The 27,500-nt window shown below is 34.5% G+C and overlaps 2 protein-coding genes across 7 annotated transcripts in view; one reads left to right on the top strand and one right to left on the bottom strand.

Annotated features, from left to right (window-relative positions):
* Positions 1-19,381, top strand: part of LOC136835183 (organic cation transporter protein-like) — a 58,527-nt gene extending 39,146 nt beyond the window's left edge. For 3 of the 6 annotated variants that reach the window (XM_067098406.1, XM_067098407.1, XM_067098408.1), the window contains 11 exons: positions 431-536; positions 2,878-2,983; positions 4,923-5,026; positions 5,832-5,977; positions 6,224-6,392; positions 8,875-9,022; positions 9,387-9,475; positions 10,897-11,156; positions 11,685-11,869; positions 12,597-12,748; positions 14,585-16,733. In XM_067098406.1, the coding sequence (XP_066954507.1) occupies positions 472-536; positions 2,878-2,983; positions 4,923-5,026; positions 5,832-5,977; positions 6,224-6,392; positions 8,875-9,022; positions 9,387-9,475; positions 10,897-11,156; positions 11,685-11,869; positions 12,597-12,748; positions 14,585-14,669 (1,509 nt within the window). In that variant the 5' untranslated portion in view covers positions 431-471 and the 3' untranslated portion in view covers positions 14,670-16,733. Of the gene's footprint in view, positions 1-430; positions 537-2,877; positions 2,984-4,922; positions 5,027-5,831; positions 5,978-6,223; positions 6,393-8,874; positions 9,023-9,386; positions 9,476-10,896; positions 11,157-11,684; positions 11,870-12,596; positions 12,749-14,584 lie in introns of all 6 variants that reach the window. The other 3 variants (XR_010852011.1, XM_067098405.1, XM_067098409.1) reach the window with 3 other exon arrangements.
* eIF2A (eukaryotic translation initiation factor 2A) overlaps positions 17,686-27,500 on the bottom strand; it is a 36,452-nt gene continuing 26,637 nt past the window's right edge. The window contains exons 7-13 of the mRNA XM_067098404.1: positions 24,459-24,609; positions 22,778-22,992; positions 21,951-22,078; positions 21,557-21,717; positions 19,987-20,097; positions 19,398-19,642; positions 17,686-18,102 (exon numbers count right to left, since the gene is read on the bottom strand). Of these exons, the coding sequence (XP_066954505.1) occupies positions 17,977-18,102; positions 19,398-19,642; positions 19,987-20,097; positions 21,557-21,717; positions 21,951-22,078; positions 22,778-22,992; positions 24,459-24,609 (1,137 nt within the window). The 3' untranslated portion in view covers positions 17,686-17,976. The remainder of the gene's footprint in view (positions 18,103-19,397; positions 19,643-19,986; positions 20,098-21,556; positions 21,718-21,950; positions 22,079-22,777; positions 22,993-24,458; positions 24,610-27,500) is intronic.

Raw genomic sequence — 27,500 nt, 5'->3', positions numbered from 1 at the left:
ACTCTTAACAATTGTTTCAGCATTATTTTCGGCCCTGAATGGCCTCATATGATCCAGCGTTTGGCCTTTGTCCTCTATTTCACATTCCTGTCCCTGTTCCCCAGCCACAGCCCATGGTGTAGTGAATTTAAATCATGTAGCACAATTCACATAGTATCAGTGAATTTTTCAGTTTCATGTTACTTGAAATGAAATCTTTAACATCCCCTCCCCCGTTTTTTATTCCTTTAACGAGACCTCTTTTCATTACAGGCTCAGTGTGGTCAATTATGACATCTCCAGTCCACTCAAAAGATATTTAAAATGTACCTGTACGAAGTTGAATTCAGAGTTATATTTTCAGTACTTCAAAGTTAAATTGTATAAGTTTAGGATATTTTAGTTTTTGTTTTTATTGAATTTATTTATCCACTGATTTTTTCCCCATCAGCTTGTTTTCTGACACCTCCGCAGTTTCTCAGTGGCGTCTACATGGTTCCGCATGTGGACTATATGTGTCTCGTTCCAGAAAACGAGACCACAGTGGAATTGTCACCGTGAGTAAGCCTTATTCTTAGCATTCTAGAAGCATGTCCTTATTATGTCCAGAAGTGGAAGAAGAACAAGTCAGATTTTAGTGTATGTTACTCCTTTCTTTTGATGTTGAAAATCTTTAGAGGTTTTTGTTTTATGTTACGTAGCAACTTCTTGTTCTTACATATGTGAAGAAATGATGTTCACCAATGGTGCATACTGTTGCGAAAGGTTGTTAGAAGTAATCTATCATGCCCGGGTTGTCATTAGGATTATATCCGTTGATAGTATCGTAAAACACCACAGTTTAAGATTGACCGAGTCTGTTAACCGTTTCAGGTAGGAAATATATTCACGTACGTCTTAACACGGAGAAACTAATAATAACAGGGGGTGTAGAATTGAAAAATACCCGAATACAGTTGATTATTGTCGTCATGAGGACTAATCGGGAGCCATTTTTTAACGAGAAATGTGAGGGATGTTGGTGATACGCATCTTAGATTAGGTGGCATTGAGTTCGGACGTAGTAATGCAAGATAAACTTTCAAGGTTTTCTGGTTACCATCTTATAATTGTCGTTATCATACCAACGTTAATATTAAGGCTCAGCCGTTTGCTTGGATTTACAACCATCTCACGTATATTATTCAAATCAAGAATTTGAGCAACAGGCTTGAAAGAGCTTTTGAGACATTGATACTTCATGCGAAGCTGCTCTGTTGATTTACCTTTTCGGTGCTGATTCGCGGTTTTGGTGCTGCTTCTCATCTTCTGCTGATATGCCGTTTTGGTGGTGATTCTCATCTGATAATTTACCTTTCTGGTGCTGATCCTCATCCGCTGATATTCCTTTCTGGTGCTAACTCTCGTTTTGCACATACTTTCCGGTGACCAGATGTACCAAGCTGATTAAACCGAATTATTTGTATCAGTGCATTTGTTTCTTTGTCCAAACGCAGTCATTCTTAAATTAATTGATATCGTTATTTTTTTTGTTGTTTCAGAGTCTCCGTGAGATAACGATTCAACATTATACGTCATCTCATATATTAGTTGCGTCCAGGGGTCGGTATATTCCACCTCAAGGCTTGAGAATCTTGTCATGCTTCTGCCTTCCCCAAATTATGTAATGCATCCAAGACTTGTTTTTCTTCTTGTTTTCTTGCACCTTCCCGAATTGTGTGATTCATCTTAGACTTGTTTTTCTCTTCTTGTTTTCTTCAGCGTAGTCTCCAAAAGGCCACGTGATTTACCTGTATCCTTTTCCTCCAGATAATGAAAAGGTAAAAATTCCAACTCAAATGACCCTTTAAATGTGGAGTCTAATCGTACTTCAGATTGAAATTATCATGAAAAAAAGAACGCTTCAGAAATAATGATAATCATGACCCTGATAGCCAAACTGAACCAGTTCAGTCTTTTAAAATCTAGCTTAGATGATAATCCATCGTAATCTCGTAAAGACGTGACCCTGAACAAAATGTTAAGAGAGAGGAACACTCCCAAGCCTTTTCACGTCCTTTCTCCGTTCGTATATACTTCGTTACCTCTGATTTTTATTCGCTAGCCGGACACACTTGTCACCTGGCTTCGCCTTGAGAAGGTCACAAACAACGAGGAACCCACATGCGTTCAATCGCGTCGAAGGTCACGCCGCATGTCTGGTAGAGAGTCCTAGATTTCAATCGTGCCCTTATTCATTGTACGGAGCTGTTCTTCGGTAATTCAAGGGCCCTTGTTGTCATGTCCACCCCGCATTGACTCATTTTCTTCCCTTAAAATAAGTATATCCTGCTGTGCACTCCATTGCCTTTATAGGTCTGTGATTTCTTTTAGTGGCATGTGATGTGATGTGTGTCTGAATTATGCATGTCCAGTTTGTATAAAGAAAACGAAATGGCCTTGGGCCCCTGAGCTTTGCATTTTATTTTAAAGTTTGATGTTATGTTATTAAGAATCGGCTTATAGGCAGTAAAAGGTATTCATTTTTTCTTATCGTAGATGCAGCACTTCAACATTTTTTATTATCGTAGATACAGCACTTGAAGTTGAAATGCAGCACGATAATGTTACCTTGTTTTTTTTTATTGGTTTTTCAATTACCATAGGAAAATATCTATTACCAGAAAATATGTTTTGGCGTCTGTATATTGGTACAATTTCGCTTTCTTACAAGGATATATAGAACCGTTTAGAATAGCTAGTAGTACCCCAATTAATTTTCAGTGTGCTTGCTTTCTAGCGCTTATATATATATATATATATATATATATATATATATATATATATATATATATATATATATATATATATATATATATATATATATGATAATATTACTCGTATCACGTCATTTACCAGAGATTCCTGCTCGTACTTGAGAAATAGCTCGGATACGGAAGAGTGGGTACCATGCACTCAGTGGAGTTTCAACAGTTCGCTCTTCACTTCGTCCATAACTTCAGAGGTAAGATAACCTAAAATGGACTCCTCATTGGTCCCAGTGCCTGGCCTTTGGCCTAAACCTCCTCATGTTCCTTTCCATTGCAAACTCTTCCTTAAAAGGAAAAGATGTTATGGTAAAACACTTAATATATATATATATATATATATATATATATTTATATATATATATATATATATATATATATATATATATATATCTGTGTGTGTTTGGCAGCACATGTGGCATGCCCATTTGGTCCAACCCTAGAGGTCTTATTTGAACTACTGATAACAAAACAAAACAAAAAAAGTAAAGTTAGCCCTTTAGGTCAGCATATGATTAATCACATTTTGCGTACTGTTGTGATACAAGATAATATTATGTGGAGAGCTGATAGCAGCAGTTCGCTTATCAGCCTGAGAAGGAAGATGAAAGGCAAACCACTCGAGTGAAATCAATTTGAAGTACCTAATTGTCAGCATCAGTGAAGGTCAACTTCTCTTTATTGCTAAATGATCTTGGGTGTTAATTTTCAACAAGCAGTTTTATTATTTCTTTCAAAGGGGGATTTTAACACCCAAAATCTTCGATATTTTGACTACACTTCTCATTAGCATTTTGATTGTCATTTTGTTATTGTTGGAAATTTTAGTTTACCTTGACGAAAATATGACGATTATAATTATCGCCGAATTACTCTTGATATTATGAAAAGATGAAAAGTAGTTTTATTACTGATACTCTTTTCCAGTGTTAAATTTAAACGTGCTTTTATGAAGATGGCGTTTTCAAATGGAAGTCTTGTATTTATCTGTTCATGGCTTATCGATTGTCGGCTTTTTAATCTCAATGATGAGGTTAAACAAGATGAACAAAATAAGTTAACAGTAAAATTATTTATTATCTTAATAATTGCAAACAACATGGCATATGTTCTCGTTCAGTTCTGTTGTATACATAGATTATCAGTTGACAGTGAATGAATTTCACTTGTTGCTCCCTGTTTAGGAAACAAAATTTATGGAAATTCTTTCCAGTCAAAATTTAGATATGCATGATACCTTATCTTGGTCTTGTAAACACAGTTCTATCAACAATTGCCTGGTAATACACTTGCATATTCAAATAACCATATCCCCGAAGAAATGCAAGCTTACAACCATTTATAAAAACGAACCTCTGTATGTCTAGTGATCTAGACTAGAAGAAGAGATAGCATTACCCTGCACAGAGTATTACAGTGCGTTTAATGTCCATAGTATTTCATGCGGTTGTCACTTCCATGTTATCGCGATGGCGCGTGAGCAGCACACAATCGAATTTAACAGGTATACAAGATGTGTTATGCTAATTTCATTGTAGGTTAAGGAAATAAGAAATTTGATGCCGTTGCCTACAAAATGTTTTTGCCGAGTTAGTCATTAAATATGTGTACGTTTTCTAAAAAAAATTTGTGGCTTCATAGAAAATATATATTATTGGGGATGACACTAAATAAATAAAGATATATATATATATATATATATATATATATATATATATATATATATATATATATATATATATATATATATATATATATATATATATATATATATATATATATATATATATATATATATTTTATTAATTACACTACGGAGTATTATGTTCCGTGCTGGAATTATAAAATGGGAAGATCACTCGTTTTGACATTCTTCTCATTCAGCCACCATATTGATGAAACTAGCATTCTCCGACAACATTATCAGTGGCTCATGACCGTTTAAAATGAGGTTTCCTTAAAAAAATCCATAATAAAATTTAAAATTTGTTTCTAACCCAGTAATGTTATGAAAATAAAAAGGAACAACCACAAAATATAAATGTATTGGTAATCTGTGTTTCTATTTTTCAAATATTCAACCAAACCAGAAGATGACACAAAGTAACATTTGCTCATTTGTTTTTACTAATTTAGTTTGGACTGGCGTGCGACCGCGACTACCAAAGAGCAAATTACCAGGCTGCCTACATGTTTGGAACTCTGCTAGGCCAATACATCGGTGGATATCTTGCTGATAGGTAATATTAACATCATAACAAGCTTTTTTCCCAAATTCAGAGACAAACAGCTAGCAGATGATTTAATTGGAAATAGTCTGTATAGCAGGAATGTATCAAAAATCTTGAGTTAGATAAGTCAGAAAAGGAAGATGTAAACGGCATCCTTGCCTATTTACTTATTTATTTATGTTAAGCTGATAAGATCATATGTGTAATTGTGGAAAAGGATAACTCGTGCATTTATTAGTGAGATTCACACTTATATCAGGGTTTGGCTTAGGATAGGAAGTGGATTTTAGAATTTTCATCCCATATCATAATGCGTCTAAGGTAAGCTTCAAGTTACATTGAGAGGGGTTATGTTCTTACACAAAGGGATTTTTAGTATATATTAATAGAAACCAAGTAATTTTTTCATTGTATTTATAATTAACTTACACTTTTATTTATTTATTAATTTGTTAATTTATTTTTCCCTTTGTAATAACTGATCTCTTCTTTCTGTATTTCCTATTACCTTCTGTTACTTCTTTTAAATGAACACCATATTCTTTGGAAGCTTGAATTTCAAGTTAATGGCCCCAGTGGACATGTTATAATGAATAGGGCTCATCTTCTGAATAAAGTAATACGTACTGTATTGTAATAATATTCTGCACTGAATAAATAATTGAAATTTAATTGAACAGTTTTTAGGAATGTTAACTTTCCATTCAATATATTTTTTTGCAAAATCAGTGCTTTTAACAACCTGTTTTCACTGGAAACTTATTAATGTCCCATTCCTTTATGCTTTTTTACCTTTGTTTTGATCCTCACACAGGTATGGACGTAAAATAGTCGTTGTAGTGACACATGTCTTGATGTCTATAACTGCCATTGGTATGGTCTTCCTCAACAGTTTTATAACAATACTCATCTTCAGATTCATCAATGGCGCTGTCTACTTGCTTATGCCTTTTATATTGTGTAAGTTGTCTTGTTGTCTTTTATTTTCCGTTTGCAGGAGTGAACTTTTAACTTCTAGATGTCTTCTGATATGGAGAAAGAGGAATCAGAGTGTATTTTCTGTCTGATGGTGAACCAGTATCTTTATTATTAAACTAAGTGGTTGTCCTACATTTTCCCTGGTTTTATTGCTTCATAGAAGGGTATGCTTTTCATCCCCATGTACAAAATACATATTTGTAACTTAAACTCGTTTCCACTTTGCAGCAATGGAGGTGTGTCCCCCAAAATACAGAGCTACTGTTGGAGTATTGGCAGGGATGCCATGGGCTTTTGGTACTATTTTCTGGGGTGCTGCAGCCTATTTTGTTAGAGATTGGCGATACCTACAACTGACTGTTTCTCTGCCTTCCCTTCTGATATTCATACCTCTGTAGTAAGTAATACATATGACCTTTAACGAATCCTGTGATTCAGCAGTTAATGAAAATTTGCCTTTTTTTTTTTTTTTTTTAGATTGTGATCTCCTTAAAAGGAAAGAATCAACTCATTATTTTTCTACTAGATTATATTGCTGGCTACAGTAATTATTAAGGGGCCAAAGAAAAAAAATCTGGATTATCATTGCATCTGTGGAGAGGTGTGTGAATAAATTATGAAACTACTCAAATTTGGACTTTGGGAGAGATTTTATCACACCTTTATACTATTCCCTCCCAAAATGCAGAATTCTATACTTTCCCTCATATTTAGAAAAACATGCAGTGTGCCTTTTTTTAAGAAGATAATTTTTATTCACTTGAGAGGTCCATTGGCATACATTCTGCTTGTTTTTGGCAGCCATGTATGTCACTGTTACTCAAAAAGTTTATAGACTTCTCTAGCCAAAGAAGTGTACTGTTTTTCAGGACAAGGGCTGTTACTTTTTGAAAATATTAAATACATGATGAGGAGTTTTTTCACTTCTGTCATTACAAGTAAATCAAGTTGAATGCTTAAACAGCCTTAGATCTGGTATATTTATTTGGATCTCTTGAGGAGTTGAAGAAAAGATGTTCTACATTTTTTTATATAAAACCAAAGCATCCAAATTCTTCTCACATGGAGCACCCAGATAATTTGTTCTTAAATGATGGTTGGAAATTGAAAGTGTTGCACATGGACAGCCATTTTAGAGGAGAAAGGAAGAAACTTCAGTGATGTAAGTAGTGCTTGACTTACAATATATCCCTATGGGGTCATATGCTCTGTGGTTATAATTCAGTGTGGTGAAAGCATTGCAAAACCCTGGCATTATACTGAATGACTTGCATTCATACCCTCATTGATTCTGCTAAGGTTAAAATTTTGGTTCCATTTGTCTGTCTGACTGTCTGATTTTATTATTTTTTTAAGATTCACTGTGCTCCAAAGAACAGATTAGATTTTTATTTTTCAAGATATTATGTTCCAGAGAATAGTTTATTACATTTTATCTGGAACCAATTCTGGATCCCGATCCAGGACTCATTACCGTATACTGTAACTGGGTTCACCATGTGGTCACTGATGTGGATTTAAGGAAAACGGTAGCTTCTGCTATTTATGAAAGAAAATATAGGAACTGGGGTCCCAGCACACACTTCATTTGAATACATAAAGTGTGTTTTAGTGACTAAATTTGTGAGTCGACAGTTGAGATGAAACAAAAACTCTAAACCAGCCTTTGGCTATTACTGTTGGTCTGCTGGTAAGTACCGTAACTCAGGTGATTAAAAATACAGCAGGACTAATGTCTGTTTTTCATTAAACATTTAAAAATAACATATTGAAGATGGTTTGTTTGTAAGCAAATTTCATTCAAGACCAAATTTGTCGTGAAAAACTTAATTCTCTAATGCCAGTCTGTAGCACTGCAGTATCATTTTGAAAGTAGTGAAGTTTAGATGTCCATGTTTTTCATCCAAAACATTTGCTTCGCAGAAAAGAACACTACTGAATGGTGATAGATAGCTCCCTGAACATTTTAAGAGAACCAGTGTTCTGCATTTCCCAGTTTTAGTTTTCTGTAAAAGAAAACTATTGAGATGACTTTGTCCATCCTTCTGCACTGTTTCTGTCCACCTTCAGATCTTCAAAACTACTCAGGCTAGAGCGCTGCAAATTGGTATGTTGATCATCCACCCTCCAGTCATCAGACATACCAAATTGCATCCCTCTAGTCTCAGCAGTTTTTATATTATTTAAGGTTAAAGTTATCCATAATAGTCCGTCTTGTTGCCAAAACACAAACTGTATAAAATGCAATGAGCAGTCAACGAGTTATTATTTAAGTAATATTTAATACCCAATACTTTCTTATAATTTTTGACAAACTACCCAGCAAAAGCAGAAAGACTAGTTAGTGCCATTTGGTAATATTTATTTCTTTTATATTTGCAGTGATACAGGAGATGTAGGAATCCTTGTTTGACTTTCATCATGGCACAACCATTATGATACCAGTTAACATAATAGATTACAGAAGTTTTGTAAAACATTATTACTTTATATATAACTTACTTTATCATTATCCTATATTATTTTGTTTTTTCTATCACATACTACCTGCCAAACATTAGTGTTGAACATGTTCTTTGGTTTATTTGTTCCAGTTTCGTATCTGATCCTTTAGGAAATTTTTTCCCTTATGTTTTTTTCAAAAATATTCTTATAGGAATATCTTCAACTTCAATTGCTTAGCCTCAAAAATCTTCATATAATCTCTGGACATTGGTACCAAAGATCACAGTACTCTTAACTGTTCCAGATGCATTTGTATAAAAGATCATACACCTCCTTGAGTAATCATGAAACGACATCTTGACATATTTAATTTCTTCATTTAAATTTGAGAGTTTGGGTAAAATGTTGATAAATTTTTATGCTATTAATTTTAGCTTTATGGATGAGTCACCCAGATGGCTGATAGTTGAGGGTCATCACACCAAAGCTCTGAAGGTGTTGAAAAAGGCTTCCAGATGGAATAGAGCCACCTTGCCATCTGATGAAGATTTGTTGAAACTCTTCAAGGATATAGAAAATCAGGTGAGAGATTCTCTCTCTCTCTCTCTCTCTCTCTCTCTCTCTCTCTCTCTCTCTCTCTCTCTCTCTCTCTCTCTCTCTCTCATTAGATGGTGTGGTCCATAAACTTCTCTCTCTCATTAGATGGTGTGGTCCATAAACTTTTCCAGATGTTGACTATTGTTATTCTTTAAACATGCAGTGATATTCTGTGGTTTCGGGCTAAGAAAGTAATCTATGATAAGCTTTATTTCTTCCTCGCTTTCACTTTATATATTTTTCACAGACTTCATTAATCATCTATAATAGATGCATAGCATCACTGTAGTAATGGTTGTCGGTCACCTCCTATTTGTTTGATACTGATATAATTACATCTCTTCAACAGACAGTTTCCAATATAAGTAAGCAGAATGAAGAATCTCACGATCAAGAGGCAAAGAAGTCTAAAAGTTGTGGTAGGCCAAAGTTGTTCAGGTATGGAATAGTAGGTTCATTTAGATTACTGAAAGATTTTAATTAACTTTTATTTACAGCATCACCTGGGCTAAAAATAAACCCATGAGACAGTCTCATTTTCTCTCCTGGTATTAACAAGTTGCAGACATTTTTGTGTACTTCCCATATACTTTCTCTTCTAAGGCATTGTAAAAAGTTATTGATTGATAATACTCTGCAGTGGGAAGCAAAACTGTACATCTCTATCCTCACTCTCCACCGTGCCATTGAAGATTATTAAAACCTAATTTATCTAGAAAATACTGTGCTGTTATTTGTGACCGCATTCACATGAGACTCACCGCCCCATATTACATGGTACATTTTATATACAAATTTATGTTATGGTATTTGTTTATTGGTTGCTTGGAAGCTTGAATTTCAAGTCAGTGGCCCCTGTGGGCTTGTTCCATATGAATAGGGTTCATCTTCTGAATTATAATAATAATAATAATTTAAGCTAATGTGTCTGAGAGTAACACTTGCAGGTACAAGGAGGAACTGAAATTTACACAAAATACAACTTGAAACTTAATTTTATTATCAATCAGTTTTTTATTTGTATATATGGATGTATATGTACTGTGTGTATCTGAAACTTTGAAACTGCAATGTAAGACTATGTAGATTAGCTTTAGACTTCCATAACCAGTTCACTGTCTCATCAGCTTAAGTTATGTTTTTACAGTGAAGCTAGATGTTTTTACAGTGAAGCTAGATCTCGAATTTCGGTTTTACATGTGTTGTCACCTTAATTGTCATCAATTGGAGCAGAAGATGGAGTAATAATTCTTCATAAATTCAGATTCTATCAAGGTCTGTACCCAGTAGTCCAACAATTGGTGAAGCACTAGTTAGATCATATTCGCCCCCATTTGGGTTAAAGGCCAATCTTTATCCTAAAGCTTTGCCTCTCAGTCATAAGAACATCTGCAGCTAAGTTAATGATTTACTCATAATTTGGGTCACACGAAAGTTCACAGTTGTCTTCACAGTAGATAACACAAAGAGAAGCACTATGGTCATTTAAATACAATTACATTACAGGTATTAAAAGAGTTTGTATCTTTTCCTAGAATGGTTGCATTTTGAAAACTCTTGAACAAACTTGTTTATTTCTATATGCGTGCGTATGTGTGAAAAAAAATTGCAGATTCTGATTCTCAGCTTTAAGAACAGCATACAGTAGAAAATTTCAGTGAAATCTAGTAGCTAATGAAGATTGGCCATGGTTTTTTCTTGCCAATCTGCACTCTGGCAAGAAAATGCAGTCTGCTAGTGTAGGTTGACAACTTTAGTTGTTATTGTACTGAACAGAGTTGTATGTAGCTGCTGCAAGTGTACATCAGATGAGGATTCTGACAGTCATGGATAATCACAAACATTTTTCTTTCCTGCAGCACAACACAGATTAGCATCATCACTACAATACTGTGTTGGAGTTTTTTCACTGTGAGTCTAGTATTTGATGGACTCAATCTGAGTGGAGATATTTACAGTGCTGATCCTTTCTTGTACATCATCCTTGGGGGCCTGGTGGAAGTCCCTGGTTATACGCTATCAGTTCCTATCATAGAGCGTTTTGGCAGGAAGATCCCTACAGCAGGCAATTACTTTTTCTGTGGTGTTGTCATCTTGGTAGTCATCATCATTCCAACACGTAAGTACTGTATATTCATTCTGACTTATGCTTTCAGGAATTATTGGCAGTGCATCTGTCATTAGTCAGTGTTCAGGTTTGAAAAGAAAATGTCTTTTTATATCAGTGTTGCTGATCATGACTTATTCTCTCCTGAAGGTTTGGTCTCTATTTGATTTTTACTATTTTCTCATAACTCTAAAACAGTAAGAACATTCTCTCTGAAACAGTAAGAACATTCTCTCTCTCTCTCTCTCTCTCTCTCTCTCTCTCTCTCTCTCTCTCTCTCTCTCTCTCTCTCTCTCTCTCTCTCTCTCTCTCTCTCTCTCTAGACTTTTTATTTTATATTTGCTATACACTTTGAACCAATTCTGTTGGATCAATTTTTCTCTTCTCACTTCACATTTAGGCAGTATGCTCTACAAAAGAATTTTAGTTACATCTGAATGTTTGTGCATTAATGATGTTAAACTACTCCTAAAATTTGTACACAGGTGATTTCCAGAGCGATATCTTGTGATCCCCTCTTTGCCATTTTAACTTCCTCAGACATTACGTGGCTGGTGATGACTCTAGTTCTTCTGGGAAAGCTGTTCATTACTGCTGCCTATCAGATCATCTACGTCTACTCAACAGAGCTCTTCCCAACGGAAGTGAGATCCCAGGGAATGGGATTGGCTTGCGTTTGTCAGCAGGCTGGAAGTGTTCTTTCTCCGTATATAACTACTTATATTGTAGGTAGCTCACTGAAATCTAGTTTCTTCATGGCAGAATACATAAGAGCTACATGGCAGTGTACAGATAAAGACATTGATCTTGTATAGTTGTCTTATGTACCTCCTGTTGCACCACAGTCTTTTATTTATAGTTGTCTTATGCACCTCCTGTTGCTCTGCAGTCTTTTGTATACCCTTTTTTTTTTAAATCCTTTCCATTATGTCACATCATATACTTTTTCTGCTGCCTTTTGTGTACCATCTCCATGAGTGTCCATCGAGTACCTTTCTATGTTATGTTTGCCAACATTTTTATTTACTTCAGTTTTTATTTTGTTTTCATTTTTTATAATTATTGTAAGAAACAAAGTTTATGCTGTTTATCAGTGACAGCAAACCTCTGGCCTAGGTGTGGATTCATTTTTCATTCATTTCAAATATCAAAACCAGTCCCAGTGTTGTGCCTGAACACAATAAAGATGAGTAAGTATATTGAATACTTTTACACATTTTCATGAGATCTGAGAGATCTGAGTTTGCATCGTTTGGTTAAATAGAACACTACTGAATGAGATTTTGAGTTTAACTGTTGCTTCAAGCAATTTTTTTTTTAAATTTTTTTTTATTTCATATTACTGCAGTAAACATTAGAGAACCATGTTTGAAGTTTCAATTTTTGTTTTTATGTCATTTATTTAAGAGTATTTTGTTACAGTCATTTATTTATTTTCCATTTACCACTCAGGGTCCTCTCTGTCCATGGGTTCCATCTGTACTTTTTGGTGGTGCTTCTCTTCTATCTGGGATAACGACACTTAAACTAGGTGAAACATTGAACATTCCCCTACCAGATACAGTAGCAGATTTGGTAAATATCAGCAGAAGAAGAAGGGAAAAGTAAGTTTTCTTTTTCTCCTTAAAATGACTGTATTCAGTTAATCTTTTTTTTATTATTTAGTGTGGTATGCCATCATAGTAAAATACATTACAGTGGCGTTGTTGATCAAGGTTTTACAACAAAATTAACAGATTGAACTAATGTTGTCTTAATGTAAAATGAAGTACAGTACATGGCATCCCTTTTTAAATGCAAACTTTTATTATCAACATTGAATTTATATTTTATGCTCAGTTTTGAGTACTGCATTTTATTTCTCATCATCTTGTAATTTTATTCTTCTTGGGAATTCAACTTGGAATAGAGTATACAAGTTCCAAAATTGGCAGCAGAGCATGACTATGACTGGGATGCTTAAGTTTCTAAGTAGACCCTTTACGTAGATAATTTTTCTCATTATATCCCCCCCCCATTGAGTTGTAGTGTACATGGACCATGAAATTTTCTTTCTAATAGTTTAGTTCTGAACATTTCGGCATGAAATAATAGCAATTCTGCCAATACCACATAGATTCTCCATATCTGTAAGACGTGAAAGAATTATCAGTACTTGAGCAATTCTGTGTATTTTACCACAATATTGTATTCTTACTTATGTATGTATCTATTATGTCAGTGATGTTGAATACAAAGTTGTAAAACTAATCTTCAGTGTTGAAAGTGTGGTCCAGACTTATTTTTAGTAGTCTCTTTTTGCAAAGGTTATGGCTGCAGTAGTAATTGTTTGACATGCAGTAGCCTAGACTGGTGTTGGTCAAAGGAAATTTTGAAAATATTCTTGGACAAGAGTACTGTACTTGTACACAAAATACAATATTTCCATGTTAGTTTGTCAATATGTGTTACCATATAAATTTCACTGGATTCAGTATTGTCCATACATAACAATGGCAAAATTTGTATTTTTATAAATGCACATATACCTGGCAGATTATTTGCTTGAATAGATGCGTAACTTGTAAAGATATGGTCAGAAATTCTCTGTCATTATAATATGTTGTCTTTCTAGTTTATCAAATACATTTATTCCTGTGAAGTTTCCTGTTCTTTACAAGAAATGTGTATACTGCACCAGTGTTGTCACACCATCCTTTTACCTTTCTTCCTACTTTCATCTTTAGTGATCCCCGAACTTGTATTGTGTTCGGTAACTTGGAAAAGGTTTTTAATCCAGTTTGTTTGTTTGTCTGTTAGCAGCCTTGAAAAGCTCATGTTGTTATTTAGATTATCCATGATATCATCAAAATTTAGTGACTATATTTTAATGTTCAGTGAGTATTGGTGTTATGTTAAGCATTACCAAGGTCTATTTTTCAATGAGAACTTAGTCATGAAAGCCTTAAAATGATAGCCACTTAAGCTAGGAAAATGTGTCATATGGGAAGGTAAAATCACAAGGGTTTGTTATGGTGTAACACTCACGTAAAGGTAGAAGTTCTCAGGAAGTAAGCAGAATTGTCAACTTTATTTCATCAGACAATTTATAACTTCATCTATTTTCATAGATGAAACAGTAAATGTGGTTTGAAAGAGCAAGCAACCAGCACACACCAGTAAGGTAAACTGTCATATCATCTCTTAATAGAATGTATTAAAGGAGGGCAAAAACAAGAAAAGTGCTGTAAGATAAATTTAAATAGTATAGAGATGTCAGCAAAGTGCAATAAGAAGTAACATTTCATTGGGATATGTGAAACAAGTAGGGGATCCCAATTTCAAATTTTCAACTGAAGTGTAAAGCTATCTCAGGCAATTAAGTGTTTTTTTTTAATATGTTTATTTAAGTATATACTAAACATATTCCACATTATCAGTTTTTTCTTCCTTACTTTCAGGCAGGATGAAGTTACTTTCAGGCAGGATGAAGTGACAAGTGACATTATGTGTCAGACGGAATTAAAAAGTGACTGTGACTTCTAACATGAAAAAAATAGTAGTCGTAAGTCTGATTAGTGATAGCAAACCAGTACTATGAAAATATACAAATACAGCATTGCCAGTAACTTTGTAAGACATAATTAAGTCAAAAGATGAAATATCAAGTGAAAATCACTGGTACTTGTTGAATTACTCTCTGGGAAGCTTAGAAAATGGGTAACTACAGTGAAAGATACCAAATTTTGAAAATTAAGTTTATTTTTCCTAGGACACGAACCTACGCTTCCATAAATGGAGTTTCCTAGGACACGAACTTACGCTTCCATAAATGGAGTTTCCTAGGACACGAACCTACGCTTCCATAAATGGAGTTTCCTAGGACACGAACTTACGCTTCCATAAATGGAGTATTCAGTCCAAGGCGTGCTGCAGCTGTGACAAGTTTTAGTGTTAAAAAGTTCCAAAAATGTGTATGATAGTGTTAGCAACTGGATATTAGAGTTGCACATTTCTTTATTCCATCCATTATTCATGATAATTTAAGGGTATCACAGAGCAATCCCATGTTGTTTATATTATACTGTGTCTGATTTTGTTTTTATCTCAAAATGTTTTCCAGAGCATTTTGATCTGTGCAGATGCAATTGTTTTTAGAACTAATTTTAACAAAAAAAAATTACTTGTATTACATATATGGAAAAATAAGTGTTGAAGCAGTCATGTGTGCGCACTTTAGTAAAATGAGAAGCAAAGATTAACTTTAGGAGACACAGACTCTGAAGATGTAAATGCAAATTAATGTTTGTGTGTAATCGGCAAGACTGAAGAGGAATCAGATCGTACAATATATTTTGGTTACACCGGAGCCCAGAAGGGAAGAAGTAACATCAGTGAAGTTCCCAGTGTTGCCCTTTAGATACATCAATATATGAACAATGAGTTCTGGCCATCAACATGTGAACATTATGAGTCTAGGTCAGGCTGCACAGGAGCACTACACAAGTGTGTGGAAGTTCTGCATCATGACCTATAATTTGCTACTGTTCTGCAATCTGACAGTATTGAATTAGGTTAGCCAAGCAGGTTGCTACAGCTCCCCATACTCCTCTAATGAGTCTAGGCCTACTATCCACCTCCCCGTAACAGCTGCCATTCAACCTGGCCTTTCAGGTATCCAGTGTTCCAGTACAGCCCTTATGGGATGTGGTCTCTCAATGAGTCTCTCCACATGCTTTGTCACTTGCAGAAGACTTAACCTTTCCATTATTCATCTTAAAAACTGGTAGGTAAGATTGGTTTCCTCTCATACTAAGGATCCTTTAGCAGTTGCTGATATGTACGAAAACATTTTTAGCAATGAGTGTAAGCTGCTAATAAGTCACAGAAAGTATCATTATTGTAATAAGAATGTAATACAAGTTCTGATCAGAGTACCCAGCCAGTAGGTTTTCAAATGAAACCATCATAAGTACAGCTTACTCCATTAAAATATGTACCTTTGGATTCAACACAATTAATCCAGCAACTCTTCCATTGTTGGAAATATCAAGCAGTCCTTCCAGTCCTAGAAACATATTTATAATTTTTTAAAATCACTAACAGGGCCTTCATTGCATTTACCTCACATCCTCAAACCTTGTACCTTTCAGTAGCATCTTCCATTTTAGAAACAGCCGTTCAGTAGCATCTTCCATTTTAGAAACAGCCGTAAGTTGAATGGGGTCATTCAGGAGAGCTTTAGGCCTTGCCATACTAATGTGATCCTGCATTTGGCCCAAAAACTAGTGGCAAGAAGCAAGCGTTATGAGAGGTGGATGCTGACAGCCCTACCAAAATATTGCTCCAGCCCACTCGACTCATCTCATCAACATTTATTTTGGCCAACACAGGGTCTCACAAGTCTAGCAGGTCCCTTACTTATGTGATGTGGCTCCAAATAATTTTTTGCCTTTTTCTGAAATGATGCTGCAGCTGAAAGGTATGAAGTATAAAAAAGATGAAATCAAGACAAATATGACAAAACCTGTTAACAATAAAAAAAAAATGAGTTTGTAGCAATGAAAAGACTCCTGGAATAAACTTCAGTATAGATTGAAATATGCCAAAGTCTCTTTTTATGATTTCCCATTTACATGTCCCAAGGAGCACTCTTTGAAGGATAATCAAGCCTGAACACCATAAGAGAGCTGGCTCATTCTAAGACCTCAGTTTGAATACTCTCCTATCCAACTTTGTTTTGCTTTAGTGCAGGTTTGTAATTTATTATTTAGTTAACTAAATTATGCATAAGAGGGTATGTTACAAGAAAACAGGATAAATCTACCCTAAACTAGGTTTGAAGAAATTGGTACCGGTCAAATAATATTACAAAATCCAATGATGTGACTAATTTTAGGCAGACTTGCTAAAATGGTAAAATGGCTGTACTTATTACAGGTTATCTTGTAAAATACAGTATAGGGACTGTTTGCTGCTGTTTTGCTTGAGTTTTGTGACATGGCATATCTGAGATAAAATGGCATATGGTACCCAAGAGTACAAGAATATGATTATTATTTTCAGCAACTAACAGTACCCTATACTAGGGTTTTGTACTTTGTGCAAAGTACAGGCAGTCCCCAGTTTACGACGGGAGTTCCGTTACGACGCCGCGTCATCAGCCGAAAATCGTAAGAAAACCTTACTTTTAATCATTTGGGTGTCTTGTAAATGATGTAAACTGCATTTTTATTGAGTTCATCAAAAAACTTCCAAATTTTGACCATTCTGCCCTTTTTGGAGCTATATTCCTTCCGTTGGATCGGCGTCGTAAACCCAGAACATGCATTGTAACCTGGGAAATAATTTTTGATGAATATATTTGAAGAGCGTCATAAGCCGAGCCCATCGTAACCTGGGGACTGCCTGTATGCATTTTATTTCTCTTTCTCTCAGCACACTGAAGTTAGTTTTCTTGCACTAACTAATTATACCCCAAAGACTCTTACACATTTTACTAAAAATGTATCAATTTGTTCTCTAGCAATATGCAACAAATTGGGTATTGAAAACATTCTAATACAGTAAGGAAGTTTTAATAACAAAACAAAATAGGTTACTTTTGTAAAATCTAAATGACAAAAAGGGCAAACTAGCTTTCTAAAGATCCATGGTAACTTACCATAACTTTCACTCTCTTCCATACACTTAACATACACCAGACATATGTACATATATAAAATATGTCGATGTCAACCATAAATAAATTTCCAACTTTCAATTAGCTAAAAAAAATTACAATCTACTTTGGTACTTTCATAAAAATACGATAAATGATTAAACATGGGCCAATAATCAAACACGAATTCTATCAAACTGTTAACGTCTCCAAGTCTTTCAAGAGCTGCTCCTCGGTAGTCATTTTCTCCATCTGAGCTTTATCCAAAATCTTTCCACCAGCCAGCTCATCTTTTAACTTGGCAATTGAGTGAAGTTTCTGTAACAGAAAAACTATGTGAAAGTATTTATCTACATGAAACCTGCTACTAATTATAACAAGAGATTAAGAAAATATTAATTCCAGTAATGGCTAAATTTTTTAACAACTCTTAATACCCAGGTTTCACAAAAAACAGTAATGGCTAAATTTTTAACAACTCTTAATACCCAGGTTTCACAAAAAATTTTAAACTGTTAACATATCCTACAGAAAATAAGCTATGGCTACCCCAGCATTGTAATGATAATTCCTCAAAATGGGTGACCATTCCCGCCCCCCACTAAAAAATAGGATCTCATACAAACGGAAACATCTCATTAAATACTTAGTATCGATAACCAGCAGAATGCCTAGTCCCTCACCAATTTACCATAAAGTATGATACTGTGTTATCATTTCAAAATTATTGCAGGCAACAATACTCTACATAACAGTAAGTAAATTTATTGGCTTAGTCATATAAACATATTGTAGGTTTAAAACAGTAATTTTCAGGCATTAACCTTTGAAAAATTTCTAGCTATCACCATCAATTGTCATTTCCCATTGTTGTAAAAGGTAACTGACACCACTCACAAAATTAACAACTCAGAGTGCTGCCAAGAATTGTACAGTTGAGTTTTTCAGACTAATTTTTTTTTATGAGTTTATTGTGTTTAATTTTTTTTATCAGTGTATTGTGTTTATATTTTTTTAATCTTTCTAAACATAAATGTTCACCACACAGAATTCACATATGAAAGCAAGACTTGACATAGCATGATTTCACAAAATGTAGCATAAGGCTCATTTATTCACAATTGCTTATAAAGAGTGATACATATAGTTTTTGGCTGGTGTTTGTTTTGATTGAAACTCAAGTTGAAATCTTTAACCTTCATAAAAAGGTTCTATAAAATTTTAATCTTTAACCTAAATAAAAGGTTTCTATAAAATTTTACAGCTTTCAGTTTTGGTTTTTAATTGACAATGGTGAAAAAGTATACAAGTTTAACAGCTCATTCTTAATCATGGTGAAAAAGTATAAAAGTTTAACAGCTCTTGTCCTTAATCACAGTCTGCTGGGAGTTGGAATGGATAACGTGTTCAAAATCTACAGAACTATATGTGATTCTAGGGCTAAACTGTATTATGTTATGGATCCACCAAAAAATTTTTAGAAAAATACTGTGAGCATACTTGGCCCTATTCCCTGTAAAAAGTTATCAACTGCCTTGACCAATCTCAGCCTGGCTTGTAAAAATACTCATAAGAAATATATCCACTTTGATCATAAGGCTTGTCACTCTTACCTTTTTAATACTTTTTATTCTTTTATCAACTTCTGGGACACCAGTCAACGTGACCCCAGCAATTGAAGAGAGAAGTTCTGCCCCAGATAAAGTTGACGTCAACATGTTGGCCGCTTGATCACTTGTATCAGCTGTTTGTGATCGCCAGTTATCTGTTTTTTCTGCATTCCCATTTTCTCCCCGCTTTTTCTTGGCCTCTTTCTTTTTCTTGTTCTTCAAAGCAGACTTTGACAACGAAGCAGCTTCTGTTAAGTAACAATAATAAGTATCCGATGTTAATACAGTATTCTACTACAATCAGATACTGTAATACCAAATGGTGATATACAATTCCTGTTTAAAAACAACCAAATGGTGGTAAATGATAGCCCAATATTACCACAACCGATTAATAATATGTGGCAGGCAAACTTCCCCTACACAGCAACAAAAAAATTTGATTCATTGTGAACGATGCACAAACTATGTTCAAAATAAATTAGGGAGTGAATAACTATTACTGTCATAAGACAGACTTTATAAAGAAACTAAAATACGTATGCACACCAAAAGCATGAAAAGGTAAAATACTATTTGGTTCAATCATTACCTTCTTCCTTGGGTGGCTCATCAAATTCACTAAGGAATTTCTTCTCTGTAGAAGCACCTACCAAGCCAACAGTTTTTCTCTGACTTGGAGGTATGTACTTCTTTTTGGATGCTGAAATACAATTGATCAGTCAGTAAATAAATATTGTACAGTAATAACTAAACTAAAAAGAAGAGTATAACCAAGCTAAAAAGAAGTGTCTCAAAAACACTGTCCCTACAAGACAGCTGAAAGGAGAGTTCTTGAGAGAAGCTGTCTTCTCCCAAGCCAAAGAATTGAACAACTGTGTTCTGAAAGATGAGATGAAATGACTGAAGAATATAAATAATTGCCAAAAAAACAAGAATTTTTACATATGGACAGTACAGAGTGTTTTTTCTGGGATACAAGAATATAAATAACTGCCATAGAAACAAAAATATTTACAAATGGACAGTACAGAGGTTTTGTTTGTGGGATACTAAAAGTATCTTGAAGCAGAGGACAACTCCTGATTTAGAACTGGAACTATGGAACAACATTAACAAAACAAGACTATCTCAGATAATGCGGGTACTGATTCAGAGATTTTAAATGGAAGTGATGTATTTCATTTTTTTTATAGTACAATTCTCTTCTTAGTGAATTTTTATTACAAAAAGGATTTTGACAAAGGAAAAATCTATTTCTGGGGAGGGGCCCGTGTCACCCGGTGAAAAAGTCCATTCAGCACTTATTTCTAGGTAATTCCGTTTGCTAGATACCAGAGAAAAGCTAAATGTAAAGCTGGGGTTACTGCCCCCAGAGCGCAGTAGCTCAGCAAAATGAAGTCGTGTATGGTAAAGGGTGAGATTGTCACAATCACGGGACCTGCCTATAAAGATTCCCAATGTCAAAAGTCCCGAGAGAGGTGTGATACAAGGCTGGCACTACTCGCTGGACTGTACACAACAATACTAGCCGCATTCCATGTTAGCACCCACCCCACTAGAATAATGTTTACCATGGGAGGGAGAGAATGGTAAAGCGTTGGGTCAGACATCGGGCCCCTCCAGAAATAGATTTTTCCTTTGTCAAGCCTTTTTCTGGATCGAGTCCCGTGTCACCCGTGATATAATAACAGAGAAATAAATATCATTCTTATGCTATTAAAGACAACGAACTGCTTGTAAGGGAATAACTGAGGCAGTGAAGGGGAAAGTGACTAGAATCAGAAAGGAACCAGAGAGGGACAACGTTCCTTGCTGCCACCGTAGGGAATTCTAAGAGCTGCAAAGATTTCAAATAGAGACGTTGAAAACTAGGGGAGAATTCCAACCTGAACATTTGGTGGGTCCCCTGAAATTCATAAAAACAAAGTAGCTGCTAATTTTTAAAGGAGTCAGTCACCAATCTATTTGCACTTGTGTCTATTTCACAGTCAATTTGTGAATCTGACTCCATAATGAACTGGTTTCTGGGTTTTTTATGATTCAAGTGTCAAATTTCCTGGCAAAATATAAAGAACTTGCATAAGAAGGGGAATTCCTATACATATTCCCTTTAAAATAATTTTTAACCTCCTATACGGTACTCCTTAAAATCCACTTACCTGTGGCAACAGATGATTCAATACCCTTCACTGGGTTTCTGGAAATCGTAAAAGGCTTAGCAGCCTCATGATTAGGAATCCAGTTAGCAGTAAACAACTCAGTCTTCTCAGGAACAAATGTTTCATGTTGTAGGACGGCAGTGTAATGCCAAATTTTGTACCTATGGATAAGTTAATCTATGAAGTCTAAAGGTCACACTCAACTGAAAAGTATGCATCATTTAATAAGTAAATACATTTAACAATTTTCAATAAGCTGCAAGCAAAAAATACTGGCATTCATTACATATTTACTTAAAAACAAAATCCAACATTACATTATTGATGATCAAATCTTATTACTTATTTAAATATTTCACATCACCTAATTTAAATATTTATCCTCATCACCTACCCATTGTTAACCCTTAGGCGTGGGGAGCAAGTTGCTGTAAGAAGGTACTGCCCACAAGGTGACCAAGTAATGTGCGTAGTGTCAGAGCACTCTGTCTCTCCAATGATTTTTCTTGCTACATCCCACATCTAAAATTAAAACATACTATTACAGAATTATTTTATAATGCCTCCAAAATAGAGATATTCAGCTGAGTAAAGTCTTATATAAGAAATGTACACAAAATTAAAAACAAAAGGGGTGGTGACCACACAATAAAGGTGACCTTCAGCTAATCTCCTAATAAGCTTGAAAAATACAACACAATAAAAGATGTTAGCTATTCATCATAAAAAGTTTAAAAATAATGTGTAATCATCATTCACCATAAATTCCTAAATTTTCTCGTTTCCAGATAATCGTTATATTGCTTCACATCTTTTACACAAAGAGTACAGTATATGTTTGTGTATTAATCCATTACTATTTTACAAACATGATACCCAATTACAGGCAACAATGTTCCCTCTATTCCTTAAATTGTGTAGTACATTGCCAAAATTCTTTGATCAATTACCAATACCACTGTTGAGCCAAGACCAAAGACACCCTGACAAAACTGGCTCCCTTGACAATGGAGTCTGTAATACTGACAAAATTTTTAAAAATGTAAAAAGATTTCCCAGTGACAAACAAAGGATGTTAAAAACACTGACACTTCACACAAGTCACAAACTTTTGACTGGTTCAACAGGTCTCATCAAAATACCAAGCAATACAATAATACGACAGTGCATAAAATCCTTACTGAATATCAATATGTAAACAAAAATAGTTCCCTTTCATACCTCGTAACGGCCAGGAATGTTACCAAAACCACCAATCATGACAATATTCCCAACAGGATTTACAAGGACTGCATTTCGAGCTCCTGTACCAAATTCCGCAACAGCATCGCACTTGTGATTGAAGAGTGTTGCTTTGGACGGCATTGTTCCATACACTGTGAAGAATTCCTGCCCACTTGGACACCAAGCCACAGAGTGGATATTTCCTGTCTTGCCTACCATAAAGAAATTCAAAAGCATAAGAACCAATAAATATAAACATATATCTAGCACCTACAGATAATTTACTTGAAGGGTTTTCTTAAATTGCATTTTAGAGTATGGTAAATCCATTAATTTCTTATTTCCTACAAGATTTTTCTCCTATAAACAAACCCCAATAATATATGAATGATATATTTCAATGATATACTTGGCTTTTCCATAAACAAACAATTTTCATGTTTAAATTGGGTCTAGATTATTATTAATTCAAATAATAATATTTATTATTAATTCAAATGCTAAATCTTGCTCAAATTCTTGGGTAACTTATTTCTTACACAATTAGTTTTAAGCTGTCTATTATCTTAATCATCCAGTCCACAATAGGACTGCATCAAAGACCATTTATGAATGCTATCAAAAGTCCAAAATTTACTTATATAAAAGAACATTAATTTTTGATAATTTAACAATACAGTGGAATGTCTTTAGCTACTTATGTTCCTGCACATATTAAGTTCAACCACAGAATGGATTTCCACAAGTAAGTTAAACTGAAAAGTAACGTAAGAATATATAAAGATACTTACAATAACAGCCCTAACAAAACTAAGCTAAACTGAGTGGGAAGAGTACATAAAGCTAACCTTTTCAGCATATATTTGTCAACTTTTGTTCCATAAAACCAACAATCAAAATTAGCCTTAACTCGCAAGTTCAAATTCCTATATGCAAACTGAAGTTAATCTGCAATTATAGGTTTAAATAAAAAAAAAATGTTTTATGTCTGTTTTGGTGAGTGGGTAGTGACAATCAATAAACAAAATATATATGCAATTCCCAGAATTACTTAATACTGTATATAAACTGTTTTTATATATAGTCACTATTCCTTTCCCTCAATGGAAAAACCTTGATAGTACTGCAGTTCTTTCATTTGCCCTTGACAATCCCAAACAGTTTAATAACTTCTAAAGGTTCTCAAATGCCATCTATACTTTTGAAAAACATAATACATAAATATTACAGCATGAGATATAAACACCTGGTCAATCTGTATAATGAAAAGCCCATCACTCTAATTACACTGTACGTAGACATGCTTACTATTTTATTTTATTTAAAACTAAGTTCCATTCCTAAGCTAAAAAAAAAACTATTAAAATTGATATCTGATGAGAAAAACATCTTTCACAAAATTGCTCATCAGTCTTGAATCCCACTTAAAGACCTTACCATTTCAATACTTCAAGTCAGTGATAGAGTCAAAAGGGCTCATAATTATGGTCAATGGAATTCTGTTATGCTAGGAAATTTTTTTTCTCACCTTAAAAACAATTTACTTAAAAAATGCTGCTTATGTACAGCAGTAATTTAGATACCAATCTACATTTCAGTTTTCAAGAACATATTCTTTTGAATTTCTCACCAAAAACATATCAAATTGAAACAAATATTTAACAACAAAAGCACTTACTGAAGGAGATCCTACTTGAATCGCCTCTTGTGTTGAGGTAAAACAACATCTGTTCTCCATAATATGATGTTCCTGATTTATCAACTTCTGCAGCTGTTAACAGCAAGCAAGCACTGCACTGTTTGTTCCAATAATTTTCTACTGTGTCGACCTGCAGGGAAAACAATCTGTGAGAGCACATCAAAATAAATCTAAAGTAGCAGGATTAATAGTGCTAATGCTGTTACAAAGTATGAAATACAACTTAGCGAGACATTACCTCTGAAAGAAATTCAACCCAAATTTCAGAATGTTTTTGACATATTGTACTATGTTCACAATTTTGAGGCTCTGTCAAAATTCATGATGTCAAGTCAAATGAAGACTACAATTATACAGTCAGATTTCTTTAAGATGGAATTCTGTGATTCAGCACAACGTGACTTTGCCCCCATTAGTTAGTGGTTCTGCCACCAAGGGGGTTGCTATGAGCAGAGCTACGGTAGTGTTTTGCTGGCAATGTTGACTTCATATAATCTATTGATTTCAGCCATTCAGGATGTAATCCAAGAGACCAACAATAATGTTAGAGCTGCAGTAACAATAATTTCACTATGCAAAATTGAATAATGTGTAAAGTAACTATTGTATATTGAAAAGCCATACAGTCAACCCTCGTTAAACCAGACCCCGTTAACCCAGATATCGGATAAGACGGACACCCAAGAGGATCAGCCAATTCAAAATACGTCATGTTCGTCCGCGATTTAAGATAGTTACTGTTCCTCCGCTCGTTGCGTAGCATTTTCCTTTTTATTTACCAAAGGTAAATAAAAAACTTTTCATTTATATTTATATTTTATATATACAGTTCTGTATTTACACTGTAAGATTGTTAATAGTAAAAATAACCCCATATGAAAAGTTGTCTGAGTGATCTCAGCAGCAGTCGCTGGAAAGGAAACTTCTTTCTTAGCCGACCTCTCTTGGCCTTTCTTCTTGGGCAGACATCCTATATTCTTGGCCACAATGAATGAGCTCTAAAAAATGTTATCCGACAACTGCTACAAAGTATGTCTAAAAATAGAATTCCTATCGGGATCGACGATACATTTCATGAAATTTTTATACATTAGTATCATCTCCAAACTCTTGCGTATCTGTTGGGAATTCAATATTTCCAATCAGTTCATTCATCCATATTCTCACAAAAAATTTTGATTCTTTTCTGATAACGATATACAGAACGGTTGGCTGTTCAAGATAGAGCTACTTTTCCACCGCTGTTCGATTGAATTACACAAAGTTGACGGAATTTTCAGCGTAGAATAGATGATATTCAAAGGAAAAAGGCTGGCTATAATCAACCAATCAGAGGCAACCTTACGTCCAGTCATTCATTTGATGTTCTATGTAAATATTTGAACTCTAATGTAGCTAACTGTGTTCAGAAACATTTGAACTGGACTGGTCAAGGTTATGGTATTCGATAACTGAATTTATCCTAATGCTAACCACTGTTAAGAAATTGAAGAAAACTACACTTTTATTATAAAGTTTGACAGAATTAACACAATATTTTCAGTCGTTGTAGCTACATTATTTATCGTTTCAATGGGAAATCAGAACTAGCTTCAAAGGGTTTAGGAGTTAGGAGAAAAATCATTAACAGAGCTATACATGCTTCGATAGTTCATAATTTCTACCTTACAAACAACTCCTCCCTCTTCCCGGACCCCCACCCCCTTCCCTCCACCTCTATTTCTTATGTCAGTCTCAAGAGCCAAACGCAAGTGTATGATGATATTACATTATGTAATTTCCCTCTGATACAACTTCTTATATAATCATAAAAAATCACGTATAAAACCATGAATCACGTAGTTTGTTCATAAACTCTTTTCTTTGTTAGGTCATTTTGTTTCTTTTGAAATAATCACATAAATATATACTAACAGGTAAGGAAATGTCTCCACCAATAAGGCTTGCCTTCAAGACAAGGGAATTCATTCATATTTGCAACAGTTTCTACTACATAAACAAAAGCGGCGTTGCCATTTAGCATGTCTAGTGAAACGGGGTAAAAGGAATCATTTCTCCGACTGTACAGTCATATCTACATGCTATTGCCCGGAAGGGTAGGAAGTCCTGTAGCCAATCACCGAGCATTAACAATTTTACCTATATGCTGCCTGACTGTTAGCTATGGTACGATACTTTGTATGTTTTTAGGAGAGAGAGAGAGAGAGAGAGAAATTGCCAGTTCCCTCTATGCAGCTTAATTCCATCCTCAAGGATGTCAATGTAGTGTTAGTAAATATCTTCTGAAGCAAAAAAAGAAATTATTTTGTTGCTGAAGAATCTCTGAACCAACAATTTTGCACCCAGAGTTATGAGAAGAAATTCATTTTATTCTTCATGTAATCAGAAAAATACATGCGCTATTAAAAACTACACATTATATTCAAAACACACGCACTTAGTTCATCGTTATGTCACCATCAGCTTCACCTGATTGGCTGGCTGGTTGCCATGGTGATCTGTTAGCCAATGACAGCACTCTATTTCTGTTTTATTTACAGACATATTTCAATCACAAATTGTGTGTATGGCACTAAGTTTGAACATTGCCATGATCGTGACTGCTGATGGCAAAAAACACTCAATAATTTGTTTTATATAATTATTTCTTCATGAAAACAAGAAATTTAACAACAATTTTAACTTTAATATAGTGGTATGAAAAATCCCATACCATCTATCGTAGTGATGTGTCATCACTTGCGAATCCTGTTCCCAGACTGTCCTCAAATGTACGACTGCAAACTGATACTTTACTGATACTTTAGTATCAATATAGAACAACCCTCTCCAAGATTGATATGATGAAATGTATTTTAGAGTCTTACTTATCCTAAAATTCACAAGTTGAATTACAATTGTTTTGATCATGTGTATTTTTGCATTTTACAGAATGTTTTTGTTGAAAACATTTTGTTTTCAACAAAAACATTCTGTGAACATACGGTCTTAATTGTCCCACTATTTTATTATTGATGATCT

The sequence above is a fragment of the Macrobrachium rosenbergii genome, chromosome 55, assembly GCF_040412425.1.
Source record: "Macrobrachium rosenbergii isolate ZJJX-2024 chromosome 55, ASM4041242v1, whole genome shotgun sequence".
Taxonomy (NCBI): domain Eukaryota; kingdom Metazoa; phylum Arthropoda; class Malacostraca; order Decapoda; family Palaemonidae; genus Macrobrachium; species Macrobrachium rosenbergii.
This window is presented reverse-complemented; position numbering and strand designations above follow the sequence as displayed.